General features: G+C 34.8%; 1 protein-coding gene across 2 annotated transcripts in view; it reads left to right on the plus strand.

Moving 5' to 3' along the window:
• The window catches only part of GRAMD1C (GRAM domain containing 1C), a 129,476-nt gene that overhangs the window by 7,641 nt on the left and 101,406 nt on the right, over positions 1–20,429 (plus strand). For both annotated transcript variants that reach the window (XM_027868783.1, XM_027868765.1), the window contains exon 2: positions 6,499–6,648. In XM_027868783.1, the coding sequence (XP_027724584.1) occupies positions 6,499–6,648 (150 nt within the window). The remainder of the gene's footprint in view (positions 1–6,498; positions 6,649–20,429) is intronic.

The raw sequence follows: 20,429 nt of genomic DNA on the forward strand, positions 1-20,429 counted from the left end.
TTTCATCCTTTTTTTTTTCAGTCGCTAATGAATCTTCATTGTCAAAGGTGCCTGATTCCTTAAAACTTACATCCTTAAAAACTTACAACACACTCCATGATCTCCTTAAACTAGCTTCTTCTGTCTCTTGTCCCTTTCTCAGCCAAACTTCTAGAAAAAGCTGTCTAAACTTATTGCTTCCACTTCTTCTTCTCTTACCTTTGAACCATTTTCACCCTGGTCTGTGATCTCATTGCTTAGCTGAAACTGCTCTCTCTAATGTTACTAATGATCTGTTAATTGCCACATCTGATGGTCTTTTCTCAGACTTCATCCTTGACACCCTTGACAGGGTAGCAGAATGGATCAGAAAGTGGTATCCAACAACATATTTTTTTATATGAAACACATTTGAAACAAAAATTAACAGAGTTGAATTGAGGCACAGAAGGCCAATGCAGAGCATCAGGGTAACAATCATGACTTCAATCAAGGCAACAGTAGAAATAGATGTGGTTGAAAGAGATAAGCATACAACATTCATGCTTTTAAAGTATCATAGGAAATGAATTAATACCTAATATGTATAAAATGGCATAGTTATGAATACCTAAAGGTATTTAGATGCCTTTAATATCTAAAATACCTAATATACTAAATACAAAATAATTACTTATAATTTTATTTAATTACAGAGAAAAATAAAAGCAAAAAATATAATAGTAGGTGATTTCAGTGTTCCCTTTTCAGACCCAGGTAAATGTGTTAAAAATAAACAAGTAAAATATTAAGGACTTGAAAAGAATTATTTTAGAGAATTTAATTATGGTAGATCTCTGAGGATTACTGAGTGGGAATAGAAAGGAATATACATGTTTATTAGAATGTAAAATCTCATAAACAGTTGCATAAAAGCAGAAATATTAAACAGACACTTTACTGACAAAATGCAATAAAATTGTAATCCACAATGGACATTTTAAGAAAATATTCAAACTTGAATGGAGATTAAATAATTTAATCTTGTGTGGCTTAAAGAACAAATCATAGGAACAACAGAGAATTTTATCAAAGAAAATGGCAACAATGATACAATATACCAAAACTTTTAGAATGCAGCCAAAATAGTGGCTGGGGGAAAATTTCTATCTCTTAACACTTACATTAACAAAAAAAAGAAAGAAATGATTGATGAATTGGTCATGCAACTAAAAAATATAGGAAAGCAACAAACCACAAACCCCAACTAAACACCTCCCAAAATTTCAGAAAATGAGAGATAAATAAAACTGAAATAAAAAACATTAAATTGATGGAAGTAGATTTCTTTTTTTAAAACAAAAAAAATCTACAACTATTAGGTAATATAATGAAAAAAGAGGCCAACCAAAATACAATATAAAAAATGCAAAAGAAGAATTAATAACAAATGAAGAGAAAATAAAGGAAATTATTAGATACTCCTTTGTCTATGATATGCTAGCAAAACTGGTAACAAGTGAAATGAATGAATATTTTAAAAAGAAGTAAAATACTCAGATTGACAGAATAAGAAATAGAGAATTTACATAGCCCAATCTCAGAAAAAGAAATTGAATGAGACATAAATGAAGTCCTAAAGAAAAAACCCTAGGTCTACATGGATTTATAAGTAAATCCTATAAAACTTTCAAAGAACAACTAATTTCAGTTTACATAAATTGTTTGCAAAAATAGGAAAAGACAGGATCCTATCAAATTTTTCTTTGTAACTAATATGATCTTGCGATCTAACATGGGAGAGAGAAAGCAGAGAAAGAAAAAACATTAGAATAATATCTCTAATGAATAGTGGTATGAAAATATTGTATTAAAAAAAGGAAAAAGACAACAGCAACATATTAATCATATTATAAGTTATGACCAGATTGGATTTATTTTAGGAATTCAGGGGTGCTTCGGTGTTAGAAAAACTGTAAATATGATAGACCATATTAGTTACCAAAAAAATTGATTTTATAATTGTATCAGTAGATGTATAAAAAGTTCTTTACAAAATATAACACTTGTTTCTGTTAAAGACATTAAAATGCATAAGAAGAATTGGATGTGTTGACACATACTTGTAATTCTCACTAAAGGGAGGCTGAGACTGATGGATTGCTTAAGTGTAGGATTTCTGAACTGCAGTAGGAATAAAGTCAATCAAGTGTCTGCACTAAGTTTGGCACCAATATGATGATACCCCTCTCCTGTGGGAAGGACTACCAGAATGTGTAAGAAGGGGTGAACTGGCCCAGGTTGGAAATGCTGCCAATCAAAGCTTTTTTGCTGATCAGTAGTGAGATTAGTAAGTGGCTGCTGCACTTCTGGCCTGGGCTGAGATAGGGAGGCCCAGTCTCAAAATAGATAAACTTACTTCCCAAAACATAGGAATAAATGAACTACTCCTTAATAGGGTAAGTAGTGTCCTATCCAAAACCAAGAGTTAGCTTTATTTATAATGGAGAAACAGGTCTTTCCAGTAAAATAAGAGGTAAAGCAAGGTTATTCATTTTCAGCACTATTATTTGTTATAGTTCTAGAAATGCTAGCTATATTGACAGGGCAAAGAAAAGAAATTGGGGAGATGAACACAAGCTAAGAAGAAACAAAATAATCACTTTTGCAAATGATATGGGTTATTTAAGAGTACCCTAACAATTCCCCACTAAATTAATTGAAACAATTAGTAACTTCAGCCAAGTAGTGGAATATAAAATGAAGCTTCAGACTTCACCATCCCTTATGTATTTACAGAAAACCCCCAAAACAAACAAAAAACACAACCTAAAACTCCCCAGCAGGAATAAATGAAAAAAAATTTCTATTAAAAATAATGATAAAATATATATAATGTTTGGGACTCCACTTTCCAAGACACACAGGAGTTAGAGGAATACAACTACAAAACAATCTTTACAGAAATAAAGTCAGACTTAGATTATTGGAGAGAAGTTAATCGCTTATAGTTTTACCATGCCAATAACACTACCTAAATTCATTTACAAATTCAATTACATACTAATCATACTATCAAAAGGTTGTTTTACATAACTAGAAAAAATAATACACTTCATTTGACAGAGGTCTTGAATCTCAAGGGAAATAATGAAGACAATTACAAAGGAAAGAGGGCTACCACTACCTAATCTTAAACTATGAAGCCATAATCATTAAAACTATTTGGTATTATTTAAAAAATAGCAAAGTTTATTAGTAGAAGCGATTAGGCATATAAAATCCTGAAGCAAATGAACATAGTAGCATAGTATTTGATAAACCTGAGCACACCAACTACTTGGGTAAGAACTCACTGTTTAACAAAAAGTCCTGGGCAAACTAGAAAGTATTCTGACAGAAATTAGATTTAGATTATAATCTCATGCTTTATACCACAGTAAGCTCCAAATGGATACATGACCTGGATCTAAGGGGTCATGTCATAAATAAGTTAGAGGAGTGAGAAAGGTGATACCTTTCTGTATTATCCTTTATGGATCAGGGTAGAGTTCTTGACCAAAGGATAACAAAAGTATGACAGAAGATAAAATGAACAATTTAGATTTCATGAAATTTAAATATTTTTGTATTTGTAAAACCAGAGTAATTAAAATTAGTGGAGAAACAGTTAAATAGGAAAATTCTTGCTGCAAATTCCTCTGATAAAGGTCTCCTTTCCAAGATAAACAGAATTGCTTGGAAAATATAGAGAGATAGCTTTGAAGCCAGAAGACCTTTGTTCAAGACCCACATCTGATACATACTGGCTGTGTGGCCCTGGGCAAATTCCTTAACATTTCAGTACTTTAGCCAACTATCTATGACTATAAATTGAAGAGAAAGTGCCTGCCTGCATTGGTAATTTTACTTGCCCTGAAGTTCATTATACACTAATGAAAACACAGGTCTAGTCTCTACTCCCTATTTTATATAAGAACAAGAACCATTCCTTGGTAGGTAAATGGTCAAATGATGTTAACTTTTCAAGAGAGAGAGCTATTGGGGCAGCTAGGTGGCACAGTGGATAGAACACTGGCCCTGAAGTCAGGAAGACCTGAGTTCAAATCCGGCCTCAGACCAAACACTTGATACTAGCTGTGTGACCCTGGGCAAATCACTTAACCCCAATTGCCTTTAAAAGAAAAAAAAAAGAGATAGCTATCAAGAACCATATGAAAAAAATGCTATGAATCAGACTAAAACAACACAGCCTTCCTCTTCATACCCATCAGATTGACAAAGATCACAAAAGAAGAAAATGTCAGTTGTTGGAAGGGTTGTGGGAGGTCAAGCCCACTAATATGCTGTGAATTGATCCAGCCATTTTGGAAAGCCATATGGAGCTATACCCCAAACTTCACTAAACCATGTATAACTGGCACATAATAGGCACTATAGAAATGTTAGCTATTACTAATTATTATTATATGCTTTACCTTAATGATGCCACTGCTAGGGATTTACTCCTAAGAGATCAAAGAAAGCAAAAGAACCCAAATGTGGAAAAATATCCATATCAGCATTTTTAGTTGTAACAAAGAAAATGAAACAAAGTGGCTGCCAATCAGTTGGTGAATTACTGGACAAATTATGGGATGTGAATCTAATAGAATATTTATGAAATGAACAGTTTCCAAGAAACCTAGGAAGACTTATATGAACTGATTTAGAATGAAATGGGCAAAACCAGCAGAACCATTTATATAATGACTATGGTATTTTTAAAGAAAAACAACTTTGAAAGACTTAAGAATTCAGAGCAATGCAATTTGACCACAACCCTAGAATACCAATAGTGAAACATGATCCTTCTTTGACAGTGAGGCAATGAATCAGAAGTGCAGAAGAAGGCTTACATTTTCAGACATGGCCAATGCGGCACCACTCATTTTGTTCGTGTTTGTTCAATATCAGGGAAGGCTTGTGGGTTGTTGGTTGTTTTTTTGAAATGGTGAGGGAAGAGGGCGGAATTGGGAGATGAAGTGACTAGTTTTAGTGGTGCCAAAAAGAGAAGAAAAGTTGAAAAGAAAACATTACTGAAACATTTTAAAAATGCACAAAAGAGAGTAAAAGTTCAGAGTGAGACACAGATGAGCAGGACTACTATGGACCTAAAGTATTCCATTTGTAATGTACTTTTTAAAAACCGAGAAGAGATTCATGGATTCATTTACAACCTTATTTACTGTTCTTTATATTGAAGTGTTTCTTTGTCAAATTTGTAAAAATAAAACTTCCCCTCTGTCCATTGGAAGGACAGATACTGAAACTTAAGTACTTTGATCACATAATGAGAAGACAGGGCTTAAAGATTCATGCTGGGAAAGTTGAAGACAAAAGGAGAAGGGGATGGCCAAGGATGAGATAGGATAGATAGTGTCATGGAAGCAATGAATATGAGCTTGGACAGACTTTGAGAGATAGTGGAGGACAGAAGGGCCTGGCATGCTACCCACTGTTCATGGGGGCACAAAGAATCGCACATGACTGACAACGACACTTTGAAGAATTGAGGTTTTTTGTGTGCACATATATATAAAATTATATAAATATGTGAATGTTATTATTTATGAGTTCATGCTCATAATGATGAGTTTTGATCATTAAGAAAAGTTTACATTATGCTTAGCATCTCTTTAAAAAGGCTGGGAAGTAGTTACATGTTTTAGGAGTTCCATAAAAATTTTTGAAATACATTTTGGTGCTTGGTACCCTCAAGTTTTAGTTAATCTGGAACATTCACTTATGAAGTACCTTTTTCTTTAATAGTGTTGGGTGAGTACTAGAATTTTATGATGTTTAAATAAAAAGCATAATAGAAGTTTAAATATTCCTATTTTAATAATCGATTCTCTAATCTGGCATATGTTACTGTCTCTAGCTTCAGTTTATCCTTCTCAGAGGATAGCAGCAAATGCTCCACATCCTGGCAGGGAAGTAACGTAGGTAGGAGGAGTGGCAGTGCTCAACCCTTGCTTTTGTGTTAGGCTAGGGGATATCGCAGCACATGGTCTGAAAATGGATCACTTCTGCTCTCAATTTTGAAGAAAAATAGAAGAAATTCTTAAATAAATGACTTTCTGTTTTTGTTTGGTTTTGGTAGTGCCTTTTTTTGTTATGATGTTTTAAGTCATATTTTCTCATCATAGGTAAGTGGAGCCATCTAAGTAGAACAATGATACTCCTTTTAATTCTTAAGAATAAAGGTGGAATTCTCTTTAAATTAAATTTTATTTTTTTCATTTAACCAAAATCTGTCTTTTCTTCTTCCTACCTCCCTCCCGCAACAAACTGAAAAGAAAAAAGAAAAACAATCCTCATAACAAATATGTAGTCAAGCGAAACAAATTCCTACATTAGCAGTGTGATGGTGTTCTACTAAAAAAATTTGTTCTTTGAAGTTGGTTTATAAATTTTGAACATGAATGAACTGCTTATTTTTCTCTTTACTTTTGGTATGTCCCATTAGTAGGCTTATTTTCTGATTTCTGTTCACAGGAAATACAGGAAGAAGATACTGGTTTCATCAGTGAGTTATTGGAAGATGTGGAAGAAAAACTCAGCCCAGCTGTAGAAGAAAATAGTATAGCCCCAGTTAAAAAACAGGGACCTAATTTACACAATTGGAGCACTGACTGGAGCTTTTGGGTAACTCAGCAATTTTTCCCCTATCTTACTATTATTTGTTCTTAATTATTTGTCTTTATTAGAGGTTTATGTAATATTCCTTTGTAAGTACACTGCCTTAGTTTTATAACTAGGTTTCAAAGTAACTAAATACCTTGTCTGTGGTCACCAAGACAGTTCTGAGTAATAATCTTTACTACTATTCTTTGACCACTAGACTGTGCTGTTGTCTACTTGATGTTCCTGGAACTCATCTGCTTAAATTTCCTCCCAGAGAAACTATATACACAGCACAGTAATCTTGGTATGTTGTCATTTTCTGTATGTACCAGAAATGAAATTTGTATCAATACTATATTTCTCCGTGGTATTAGGAAGAAGCTTGTTTTAAATAGTCTGTTTGATTTTAAAAAGGATTTCCTAAAAGGAATGTGTAACTGTATCCAAATATAGCTTATATGGAACATTTATAAAAGAGAGGTTTGGAGTTAGAAGTTTCAGATTCTGTTTGCACGGCACTGATGCAGTTGCATATCCTTGAAGTGCTTCTGGTTTCCTTCTCAGTGGTAAAATGAGAATACTGTTTGTTGGTTAGGTGCATTGAAATCTTCCCTATTAGATTCTGTCTGCAGGAATTAAACATGATTTCTATTCGTATTGTTAGTTATTGTTATAATGGATTCATTAATTTCCTCTACCAGTATTTTTGGTGGTTATGAAATAGTAGATTAAAAACCTGTTTGAACACATTTTTAATGCAAATTATACAAATACAAATTATGTATCGTTAAGAGGCAAACACTTTTTTCTGTTAAAGCATAAAGGAAAGGTTGTTGTTAAGTCATTCCGTTGTGTCCAACTCTTCATGACCCCATGAACCAAAGCATGCCAGGCCTTCTGTCCTCCACTCTTTCCTGAAGTCTGTCCAAGCTTATGTTTGTTGCTTCCATGACGCTCTCTATCCATCTCATCTTCTACTGTCCCCTTTTCCTTTTGCCTTCAATCTTCCCCAGTATCAGATTCTTTTCCAATGAATACTGTCTTTTCATTATGTGGCCAAAGTATTTCAGCTTCAGTTTCCATATTTGTCCTTCCAGTGAAAAGAGTTCTGTACTGTTGCTCATTTTTGTTTTTATATATACCTTCTAGAGGTGTACCTTGTACATTTTAGTCACTTAATAAATGTTGAATTGAGTCAGAGATAGTCTCTTAGGGATAATGTATACTTAATGATATGATTTATTTTGTAATTTGGAAAGACTAAGAAAGTGAAAAGTCACATTATGAATAGGGCTAGGAAGTAAAGATTGGTGCATATCTATGCACAGTTATTACTTCACTTTATTGAAATATTTGTTATGATGTTGAACCTTTAAATGACTATGAGCTTACTCCTCATCCCCCAGGAGACTCCCAATTCTGAGGTAAAACTTTGAATTATATAATGATGATGTAAAATAGTCACTGATCTTTAAGTCCTCTCACTACTTCTGTTTGCTTTTTAGCATAACTGTCTTACTATTTTGTCCCCCATCTTGGGAATTGTTGATATTGTTTTTACAGCCTGTATTTTATTTTAATTTTTTATAATTATACTTTAACATTAATTTTTAAAATTTTGAGTTCCTAATTCTCTTTCCTCTAGCCCCTCCCCCACCCATTGAGATGGCTAGCAATATGATACCAGTTATTCATTTGAAGTCATGCAAAAAATTTCCGTATTAGTCACATCTCAAAAAAAAAGTACAAAAATTTAAGTAAATGAAAAAAATATGCATGAATCTGCTCTCAGAATTCATCAGTTCTCTCTCTGGATGTAGATAGCTTTCTTCTTTGTGAGTCCTTTGGAATTTTCTTGGATCCTTATATTGATTAAAGTAGCTAAGTCTTTCACAGTTGATCATCATTACACTATTTACAGCCTGTATTTTAAATGTGTAATGGCAACAACCTGAGTTCCACGGGCTGCCAGCAGGGCTAAGCAATGTCAATGGATGCTGCTGATAGAACCAAGCAAGAAGAAAAAAGAAATCGGAAGGAGGAAGCAAATGCCTTTGTTGTGTTGGGGAATTTGCTCAGGAGAGGAATAGTGCCTCCCTCTTGGGAACGGCAGACCAATCATTCGGATTCTGATAACTGTGAATCGAAGATAGGAGGCCAACTGAAAGCATAGAAATGTATTAGCATACTAAGGAACAGTGCTCTCAGTGATAACAAACAGCTTTAGCTTCCTAGGGTACAGATTTGGTTTTTATAACTTTTCAGACTTACTTGGAGTACACAGCCAATCAGCATTCAGCAGAAACTTAGGCTAGATAAGTAGAATATTTCATAGGAGGCGTAAAGGTAGAGAAAGTGGGGTCATTCAAGGGAAACATTATTATCAGAATAATAAAACATTCCCTGTGTAAGAGAGGGTGACTAAATACTTTTACAATTGTGAAAAAGTCCTTTAAGACAAATCCACAGGGTACGTGAGATTGCAGGTATCTCTTATTCAAGGACAAGTATTTGTTACATTGGTAGATTGATTCATCTGCTTTACTATGTCCTTGTGTAGTTAGATTCTGTTTCTCCATCAATAGTGGTTGGGTACTTTCCAATTTTAGACCACTAGCTAGTTGGGGAATTTCTACATTGTTAATCCATTGAGATGATTGTATTTTTCTCCTGCATTAATAAATGCTTGCTAACTTGATGAAAAAAAAGAGGGAGAAAAAGAAAAAGAAAGCATTCTCTATGATGGATAATAATTTAATCTTATCAGTGGTTTCCTTAGGTGCCACTCAGTTGTAGTAATACCTTTAGTTACTGAACTTGTGATTGCCTGTCCTTGGATTAGCTGCTTTTTCTCCATTTTTGTATTTATTGTTACTGTTTTGCTTTGAAAAAATTCACATTTATTGTTGCATTTTGAGGTTCATAGAGAACTTTCCTTGCTGCAACCTTTTGAGTAGGTAGTTGCAAGTATTATCATTCTTAGTTTACTGGTGAGGAAACTGAGGCTTGTCCAAGGTCACAGCACTAGAAACTGTTGGAGCTAGAATTTAAGTTGTTGTCTCTTGACTCTGAAGTCTTCTCACTACTACACCACACTGGACAGAAACACTTTACTTGTACAAGGGTTTCTCATTTTGTAACCTCATGTGGTATGCAGAAAAGACTTCTGTCAGTTAAAGTGGATATTACAAGTACATGTTGATCTTGTTATTTATTCCTAGGAAAGCCACGAATCCATTTTCTCATATTTAAATATGTTTATTTCAAGTTTGGATATTTTATTTCTTACCCTATAGTAGAAGAAAAGCAAGTTAATGTTGAGGGAGTAAAGGAGAAACTGCTGGAGGCAGGTACAATAATAGCAACAAGAAATGGCCATTTACAAAGGGAGAACATGCATAACAAACAATAAAAAGCAGACATAACATAAAGACTAACATAGAGACTGTGTTCCACTCTCACCCTGTTGTGACAGACCTTTCCTGCCAACCTCCTAAGTTGTCTTGGGCTGGAAGATTGTTTCACTCCACCCTTTTGTGGGTTCTGCTTTTTTTGTTTTGAGGTATTATTTAAGGTTGTTCAGAGGAGAATCCGGGAGAGCTCAGGCTAGTCCCTGCCTTTCCCCCCACCATCTTCAGGGATTAGATATGTGAAGGGAGAAAGAAGGTATCAAAGATAACCCAGTTCTTCTAAACGCAGGGACTAGGTGAATGATGATGCAAGACAGAAATAGTCAAATCAGAAGAAGGAGCAGGTTTAGGGGGAAAGATCAGAAACTTGGTTTTGGACATGTTGAATCCGAGGGTGCTCTCAAGAGAACGGAGTTTCCATTCTAGTACTGCCACTAGTGTGTTAGCTTTTTGACCTTGGCCAAACCATGCAATTTCTTCCTTGCCTGTAAAATGAGAGAGTTGAAGTAGATGAGCTCTAAGGTCTCTTCCAGCTAAAAAATTAGGTGATTCTATTATTTGAAGCTCCTCAAACAAAAATTCTGGCAATTTAAACTACTATAGAGTTTATGGAAGCTTATTTAAAATCAATCACATTAAATAGGTCCCTCCCAGCTCTAAGTCTGTAATTTGTTATTCCTTTCAGACCCTAAGCTTGCTTAAATACTTATTTACTGACACAGTAACTCTTTAGCAATTGGTTAGAATTAATTTTATTTAAAAGTATGGTTCCTCTTGTTGACAGTGAGATAAGCAGATTTGGCTTTTGAATTTCAGTATTAGTGGGTTAAGTAAAGTTAGGAAATATATTTCTTTGAAGTTTTCTCTTAAATTTTACTTGTATAATTAAGAAGAGGATTTCTTTCTTTAAAAATCTTTGGATCATATTGAAATAACCAAGGAATTGTTTAGTTAGCTGAATGAAATAAACATTACGTAAAAAATGGATGAGCGTATTTTATTCTATTTATTTATATTCTATTTATATATAATAGATTATTATATATTATAAATATACAGAATTATAATATATCTTATTATTTATTTATGTTTATATGTTATATTTATTTATATAATATTATATGATTATGGCTCATAGATGTAGGGCTGGAAGGGAATTAAGAAGCCATCCAACCAACCCCTTACCCTGTCCTTTAATTTTGTTAATAAAAGACCCAACCTTTGTTTTTTCTTTTAAAGGTAGAACAAAGACAATACCCCATTCCCTCCCCCCCACCCCCATTAAAATAATGGTTTATTCCAGGTGAAGTAAGGTCTCATGGGAGGACAGACAATAAACAGAGATCTGCAGCAATGTATTGGTTTAGTGTCGCTTCTCTTAGTGATATAGAGTTAGCAACTACTGGGAGTAGAAAAAGCCTTTGGGATTTTCAGCCCTTGTGTTTAGAAGATGTTATACTTAAGCATGTTTTTTTGAAAGAGGTAAGAATGTTGTGGTGGAGGTGCATAATGCTGCATTTTTTAATATTTTAGGAGCTAAGTAACATTAATCACATGGTTTTGGAATGCTTACTTCAATAGCATATTTGTTGATTTCTTGGCTTTAACAGCTAATTGGTTGAAAGTTCCATTTAAGGAATGGAAAGATACATTATACCTTTTGAATTGGGGAGCTAAATTGACGTCGTTCAAGTAGGAACTCAGGATTGGTTCCTTACATGCTTTCTGGGTGGGTGTATTTGAGACTGTCATCAGTGAAATAAATATAAAGAAACTGAAAAGTATAAAAGCTTATATCTTTAATTTGGAAAGAGGAAAATTATACATTTTTTGTTGAAGTTGAAGATAAACTTTATATTTTCTGAAGTTTTCTGTTAAAAGATGTTTAAAAATGAAATAACCAAGTTGTGATTAGAAATGAATCTTCTCTGTATACAAAACCAAAATTAACCAGTAGATATTTCTACATAAAATATCTGGATCTGGATTTTCTATAGACCTGGAAATTCTGGTTCTGTCTTATCTAGCTATTTCCTTTCTTTGTAGGTAACCTCTTCCAATCTTAAATTGTGGTGATAATACTTGCCACTAGCCTCCTTTACAAGGATGTCATGAGGATTAATTAATGTTGGCCGTGCCAGATTTTTAAAAATAAAAAACTCAGGAGTATTCATTAGTGAGTTTATAAGGTACATTGGCAGTTTAAGATGAAAAGTTTTATATATTCATTGTATTGTCTTTTAATATAAGCATGAAGGGCATTTACATGTTTTCTTCGGGTTCATGTACAAAGAGCAAACATATTTCAGATTAAAAGTTTATTTAATTCATGTTTTTCATTTTTAAGCATTTTTATCTTATTGCACTTTGAACATTTTCTCTTTTTCTCTCCCAATTTGGATTTAAAGTATTAAAAGGTATATCAGAAAAGAAATTAAGGTTTAAGAATTAACAAAGATATTTGATACAATTCCACATGAATGCTTTACCTAATTATTGACATGTCATAATCTTCCTCTTGAAACCTCATTGGTAATTGACCAAAGAGAAGGAAGACTAGTGAAAGAAGAAAATTCAAATTTTACCAGAAACAGTTGAATCCAGAAAGCTATAACAGCACCAGAAGAATAAGTGTGATAATGGGAAAAGGTGATTACAGAAATATGTAAAAATTATTTGAAAATAACATTTCCAGAAAAAGACTTAGAGGAGCAACAATTAAGAAAGACTTTAGAAAAAAATCTAGGAAATTGTCATTTACTTCAGTAGTAAAGAGGTTCTGCAATATTAACTGGGACTTTGTGCTTTTTAAATCTATTCCGTTTTAGGTTTAGAAATGACTAGTTTCCTTTTGTTTATCCACACCAATGGATAAGTTGGGTAGCATGGATCATAGGATCACAGTCTGAGGACTAGAAGAGCCTTTCAAGGTCACCGAATCCAAGCCCTCTTTTTATGGCTAAGGAAAGCTATGACTGCCTCCGGTCGTGCAAGGAGCCAGTGGCCTACCCAGGATTCAAACCAAGATCCTCCAACTCCACATCTGTTTAGTTGACTTTCAACTATAGTACAATGGATGAATCAAATGCAGGCTTAGTAACCGGAGAGTTGGTGCCGGGCTTAGTGCAGACTCCATTTGTCTTAGCCCTCTGCAGCTTAGAGCCCCTGAGCTCCAGAGAGCTGTCCGCTGGCTTCAGACTCCTCAGTATCAGGGATTACAGGGGTAGGCTGCCACAGCTGGCCTCCAGTTCAATTCAACAAATATGTATTATTTACCTTCTATGAGTAAATCAATGTGGTGATCTGAAGGTACAAAGATAAAACTTAAATAGCCCCTGTTCTGAAGGAGGCTACGTTCTACTGTGTGTGAATGTATGGGTGTGTGTATGCATGTGCATGTATTACAGTGTTACCATGGGCAAGTAAAATATAAGGTCATTTGAGGAAAGAGAAAACATTAACTAGAGGCAGCCAGGTAGCCCAGTAGAGTCAGGAAGATCTGTGGCAGTTACTTACTAGATGTTTGACCCTGAGCCAAGCACTCAACCTTTCTGAGCCTTTTCTTTCTTCTTCACTTTCCTCTTTACAAAGACGAAGAAGGTGGGGCTAAGAAAAAGAATGTAATCTGTCATGGAAGTGCTCAGTTCTCATTCTTCTGCCCCTCCTTTCTTATCTACTTCAGGCCCTAATTTCTGTTATTTTGCAGTTTTTTTTCCTGCTTTTAATGCTTGTGACTATTCACTTTCTGGTTTTGCCCTTTCTCTTAAGTCCTCCTCTCTCTTCTCCCTATCCTTAGCTTGTTTCCTGTGAAACTTAATTTCTTTTTTGACATCAAATTCTTTTTATACAATGAGTTCAGTCTCCTTTTTACTGGTTCAATTAAGAGCAAGGTTCACGAGACACTTCTCTGCCCTCCCCCCTCCATGTTTGTATATTCTTCTTGTGTGTGTGTTTTTTTTTTTTTTTTGAGGCAATTAGGATTAAGTGACCTGCCCAGGGTCACACCGCTAGTGTCAAGTGTCTGGTCGGAGACTGGATTTGAACTGAGGTTGTCCCAACTTCAAGGTCAGTGCTCTATCCACTGCGACACCTACCTGCCCCTGTATACTCTTCTTGTGAACCATGTGTATTATGTGGAATGGAAGTTCTCTCTTCTTCCTCATTTGTTTCCTAGTATGTTCCATTTTCCTTTTCTTTCTTAAAAACAACACAACAAAACCAATCCCAGGACCTGTGTTTGTTTTTCTTTACTTTTTCTGTGATTTTGAAGATACTGGGTTCTGAAGGAACATTTGTCTCTTCTCTTCCTTGTAGAGTATAAGCACTTCTGTACCATTCAGCTCCTTTTAACTGCTTGTGTTTCTTGTATCTTGTGTTTCCCTTTCAGAGATTCTACCCAGGTTTCATTAAAGGTCCATTTTTTTCTACAATGGGGTTATTATACTAAGATTTGTTCTCCTCCCCTCCTTTTTTTTTTTTAAAACCTTTTGGAATGTAATGTTTCAAAATTTCCTATCCTTAAAGTAGTCATAGCATCATCTTGTGTGATCTTACCTGTGGTTCCTAATTTGGATTTTGGTATGATTGTTCCTAAGTATTCTTCTCTATTTGAGGTTTCTTTTTGTAGTTGACCAGTGAATATTTTCAGTATTCACTTTGCCCTCTGGTTCTAATAGATCTGGACAACTTTCATTTGTGATTTCTGGAAATGGCTAGTTTTTTTTTTTTTTCTGGGTAATTTAATCATTTTATTAATAAGGTCAGTACATTTATTAATAAAAAGATGGTCATTTGGCTATGGTCTTAAACCAAAGACTTAGGTGTTTTTTTTTTTTAATTTGGTCCTGATGTTCAAGGCTTTTCTCTCCTTGACCTGTTTTCTATGTTAGCTGTTTTTAATAGTAGAGATCTTACATGTTCTTCTGATTTTTTAATCTTTTGACTTGATTCTGATATTTCTTGTCTCTTGTACTCCTTCATTGAGTTTTCTTTACTCTGTTATACTTTTCAGAGAGTATTACTTGTGTAAATTTTTTTAACCTTCAGTTCTAAGTTATTTATTCTCCTTCCAGAGACTCTCATTTTATTTTTAATTTAATTTTTTATCTCTTGATTCATTTCTTTAGATATTCTTGGAGTCATTATGACCAAATTATTCTTTTCTCTGAAGTGCTACTTATATCTGTTGTGGAGTTATTCTTTGTTTTTACCTCATACTTTTCTTAACTCATAGTATTTCTTCATTTGTCTTCAAAGTTACTTCAGTTTAGTCATATCTCTAGCATCAGTTCTGGATTAGGACTTCGTGCTGAGACCAGGATTCAGTCCCCTTCTGCACTTTTGTATGAGGTAGATGAGTCTTCTTTCGTTCTATCCCCTCTCTAGTCTGAATGTTGCTGTTGCTGCAGTTCTGGTTGGAGAGATTGGGACTAGGCCTTACTCTCTGCTTGAGTCCCTGGCTTCTTTCCCCATCTTCTGGTGGCTGAAAGTGTGTCTTTGCCTCAGCTCAGTCTCTTTTTTCCTTCATGCATAATTCTCCAAGTAGAGGGTTCCACAGCTTGGGCTGTTCATGGTCATGCACTGGCCCTATCTCCTGCTATAACTCCAAGATGAGGGCTGATTTTGGGCATTTTGAAGACTTTCCTCCCTTTCTTCCCCCACAGCTGGGGCTCTGTCTGTTCAGGACTCTTGGAAGGCCTTGTTTGCCATAGGCTTGTCTTAATTCCTGATGCTGAGCCAAAAGCCAGGGCCAGTTCTGTCCCCTTTGCCTCCCTGTCCCCTTTCCTGAAGGCTTTTAGCCATCTTCTTATGTTGTCCTGGACTTGAGGAATTTATTGATGTCATTAGTATTCTTGGCCATTGTTCTATCTGGTGACCTTTTAGGTATTTGCTGGATTTGTGGAGGTAGAGCTGAGGTTCTCTTGTTGCCTTTTAACTGCAAGTCTCAACAGATATTTAGTAAACATGAACTATGTGCCAAAGGGCAGCTAGGTGAAGCAGTGGATACAGTGCTGGGCCTAAAGTCAGGAAGACTCATTTTTCTGAGTTCAAATCTGGCCTTGAAGACGTGACCCTGGGCAAGTCCCTTAAGCTTGTTTGCCTCAGTTTTCTCATCTGTAAAAAATGAACTGGGGAAGGAAATGCAAACCATTCCTGTATCTTTGCCAAGAAAACCCCAAACCAGGTCACAAAGAGTTGGACAGCAGTAACTGAACAGCAACAACAAAGGCAAAGGTGAGGAAGGGAGAACATTTCAGCCATAAGGACGAACTGTGCAAAGCCCTGGAGATGTAACCTGTATGAGAAATTTCAAGTAAGACAATTTGACTTGAACACTGTATAAAGAAGGGTAGTGTTCAGTAATCTTTGAAAAGTAGGCTCTATAATATATGATATTCCAATATTTAGAAGCATTCTAATTACATATTATTAGAATATTATATTATAATAAGATAACCATAGCCTTAAAAATAAATATGCAAATATGCTAGAATGATCTTGCAAACATGAGAAAAAATTTCTTCATGTGTAGAGGAATTGGGATGAAAATCAGTCAAGCAACAAGAATTTATAAAGCACTTATTCTATGCCAGTCACTGTTGATGTAAAATGCAAAAAATGAGAGAGCCTCTGATCACAAAAAATTCAAAGATAAGTTATAGTCACAGGGATAGGGGTCAGGGTTTGGTTTCTTTTGAGTGAATCAGGAAAGACCTCTGGGAGGAGGTGATACTTTAGCTGGGCTTTTAAAGGAGTTAGGGATTTGGAAGAAAAAAAATATTTTACTCTGTGTTTTAGGGGCAAATCTGTCAGAAACAATTTTATTTTTAACATTAATCTAATATCCAAGCTATTTCTAGCCTAGAGAGAGAGATGTCCAAACTGGCATAATTCCCCAATGCCCTCCAGCAGTGTCTCTCTAAGATAATTTTAGGAGTCTTGAACTAGGAAGAAGTTATAATATATTAAAATACAGTTTGGGTTTAACATACAAAACAATAGGCGCTATTTCTTGTCAGTGACTGAAAGGGCTTCCTGTGATCAATATCTTAACCTTGAATGGAAAAGAGAACACTGCTCTGTGCAGAGGTTGTGGTGCCTATACCATCCTGTAAAGGTAGGGAAGAGGCTAAGATCTTATCTCGGTAAGAGTAAATGCATTAATTCCATTTCCCTAAGAAAGGTCTTAGTTTTTGTTCTACTCACTTTGCTTAAAAACATTTTAGTCTGTAGAGGATTTTAGGCTGGAGAAAATATTAGTATTTTCAGTAGAACTTAGAAAAAGTGTTTAATATGCTTCCATGGGGAAATAATGTATAATCAGTCTGGGAATATAGGCTGAAACTCAATCTTGAAGGGCTTTAAATTCCAGAGAAATTGTATTTTATCTTCAAGGAGAGGGAGAACCCCCAAAGATTCTTGAGCAGGGGAATAACATGGGTAGACCTGTGTTTTGGGAATATCAGTTTGGCAGCCGTGTAGAAGATAGATTGGATAGGAGAAGTACTGGATGTAGGTCAGGTAGCTGTTTTTCTCCATGCCGCAGTCCTGTGTCTGTAACACTAACATCACAAAGGATGGTCTAATTATCATTCTTAAAGATTCAAATATTGCACGCAGCTATTTACAAAAACATTATAAATAGTTTCATCTGGAGATAAGCTACCTGAATAGTAGTAGAATACATATTTTGGCAAAGCATTCATTATCAATATCTGAAAATACAAATTGGCAAAAAGTGTTTAAGTTACAAAGATCATACCATTTTCCTGACAGATGTTTTTGTAGGTTTAGAATATGACTATATTCAAAAGAACTGCAAATACTAACAATAATCATATGGAAATGTTCTAAATCACTAGTAATAATAGAAATGCAATTAAAAGAACCCTGAAGTTCACCTCATCCATTGGCAAAGATGATGGAAGAGTAAGCACACTAATGACCTGCTGACAAAGCTGTGAATTGGTCTAACCATTCTGGAAAGCAATTTGGAGCTATACCACAAAAGTCACTTTATAAATCCTTAAGAAAAGTGAAGAATTTATTGTCAATTCATGCTACTGCAAATATTTCATTACAGAATAAGTCTCCACAAAGCCCTATTGTTCCATAGAAGTTCTACTTTAAAGACTCATTTTGCTGTGGAGATGACCTTACCTTCTTAAAGTCCTTGCAGGATCTGGTAGGTTCTCCTAAACATGAAAGGTTTTTAGTATGGACCTTACAATAAATTCAATCTGCTACCTTGGGATCACCCTACTTAAGTACAAAGAGATGAAACACCAGGAGGTTGGCCACTTAGAAATAAAATTTGACCATGGTGACTCATGGGAAAAATTAATACATTTAGAACTTGATGTTAGAAGAGCGCTTTAAAATCACATGAAATAAATACCATCTCTTGGTATTTCATACACTAAGTCTGACATTCTGCCTGTTACACTCTATTTCTAACACAGTGGCAAGGTGATTTCCCAGAATTTACCTGCTTCAGATTCTTCTATCAGCAAGGAGATATTCTTGAATTCTTAAAGATTGTGTCAGCTGATTGCACACTGACTTTGTCTACTATTTGTGGATAAATCTGGTGAGACTCATCACTAGATTATCCATTAGGTAATGAATCCTTTGGATGTGATGACCTGGGAAACGGATGAACATGTGCTTTGTATGTAGTTCGTAGGATTTAGGGAAGTAAGAGACTTTTAATCACACTAACTTATGACATGCAGTGCTCCAATAAAAATTGATTGGCATTTATCTTTATCTCATTTTCTTACATATTTTGTGGTACTGTAAAGAAGCCAAGGGTTGGAGTAAAAAAAAAAAAGTTGACATTTAAAAGAAAACAAAGAATAAGGTGTACTACCACTGGTAGGAAAGTTCATGAAGGAAAATTATAGTGATTTTTTTTTCTTTTGAGACTCATTGTTAAAGTCATTGAAATTTCCTTTGAAAATACCTTAGAACAAGGGTGGGGAACCTTTTCATGTTGGAAGGCCCCACCCTCCCCCCATCCCTGCTCTAGGCAATGGAGTTAGTGACTTGCCCAGGGTCACACAGCTAGTAAGTGTTGTGTGTCTGAGGCCAAATTTGAACTCAGGTCCTCCTGACTCCAGGGCCAGTGCTCTATCCACTGCACCACCTAACTGCCCCAAGGCCACATTTAAGAAACTTCAATTAGATATACTTAAAAATGTACATTATTTTGTAAAAGTCTAACTACTATGTACTTAATAATTTCAAAAAATTAAAACTTTGTTAATTTTAAAGTTAACTAACCTTTTAAAGACTTTATTGTATCTATTTTTTGTTGGAAAGTCTCTTGAATATTTGGTTGTAGCTTGGAGGTCCACAGTTTTCATTTGATCCTCTAGGTAGGTATCAGTCATTTGTGACCTTAAGGACATCTTGATTTGGGTTAGGTAGGAGAATGTGGATTCGAAGCAATAAGTGGTTGAAAGGCAAGAAGCATTTTGTATTTTTCCTTATCTCAATTGGATCTTTCTTGGCCAATGACTTTAAAATGCCATCTACTGAGAGCTCAATCAGTTCCATTTGTAGTTCTTTAGTGGTATTAACTAGGTGAGGCTGAAATGCTAATTTGAATATGATGTCATGATTCTCAAAGTCAGTGAACCTTTCACTGTATTCTCTAATTAATAGGTCTATAACAGCTGATATTCTTCAAATGATTTGCATATATCATCCTGCTTATCAATGACCTTTGCTAACTGGGGAAAACATTCATTGGAAATTTCATTTTGAAGAAGTGTTTTGAAAAAAAGATAGCTTTTTTTTGAAATGCTTAGATTTTTTATTTTTTGCCACATATCATACATAGGCTTAGTTTTACCTTGCAAAGAAATATTCAAGTCATTTTGATTCAGCATGATATAACACAGAAATGCAGTGTTCCTATAGAAACTTTCTTTCAATAATTCACATTGTTGATTCTGTTCTTCATAAAATTTAACTCTGTTTTCACAGAGATAAAATTTTGCTACCTGTCCCTGCAATAGTCGATGCACTTTAGAATGATACAGCAAATCCACACTGAATACCTCATTGTTCACCTTCAGCATGCTCCGAAACTGACTATGCTCTGTTGCATTTGCATGAATATAGTTAACAATAATACTTATAACTTGTTGCAAAGTGTCACTTAAAATAGTAGCTTTAGTACAGTGATTTTTGCTGATGCAAGATACAATGAAAAGAAATGAGAGCATCAGGATCTGTTCATACTTTTTTTTTATTTATGCAGTAAACTGTTCATGTTTTCCTGTCATGGAAGGTGTACCATCTTTACATACGCTCACTAAATTTACCAAATTGAGTCTAACATCATGACTTTTATCTTGAAAGTTGTTGAAGATATCTATTCCC

This window comes from Vombatus ursinus, unplaced genomic scaffold (genome assembly GCF_900497805.2).
Source record: "Vombatus ursinus unplaced genomic scaffold, bare-nosed wombat genome assembly UNPS02001419.1, whole genome shotgun sequence".
Classification (NCBI taxonomy): domain Eukaryota; kingdom Metazoa; phylum Chordata; class Mammalia; order Diprotodontia; family Vombatidae; genus Vombatus; species Vombatus ursinus.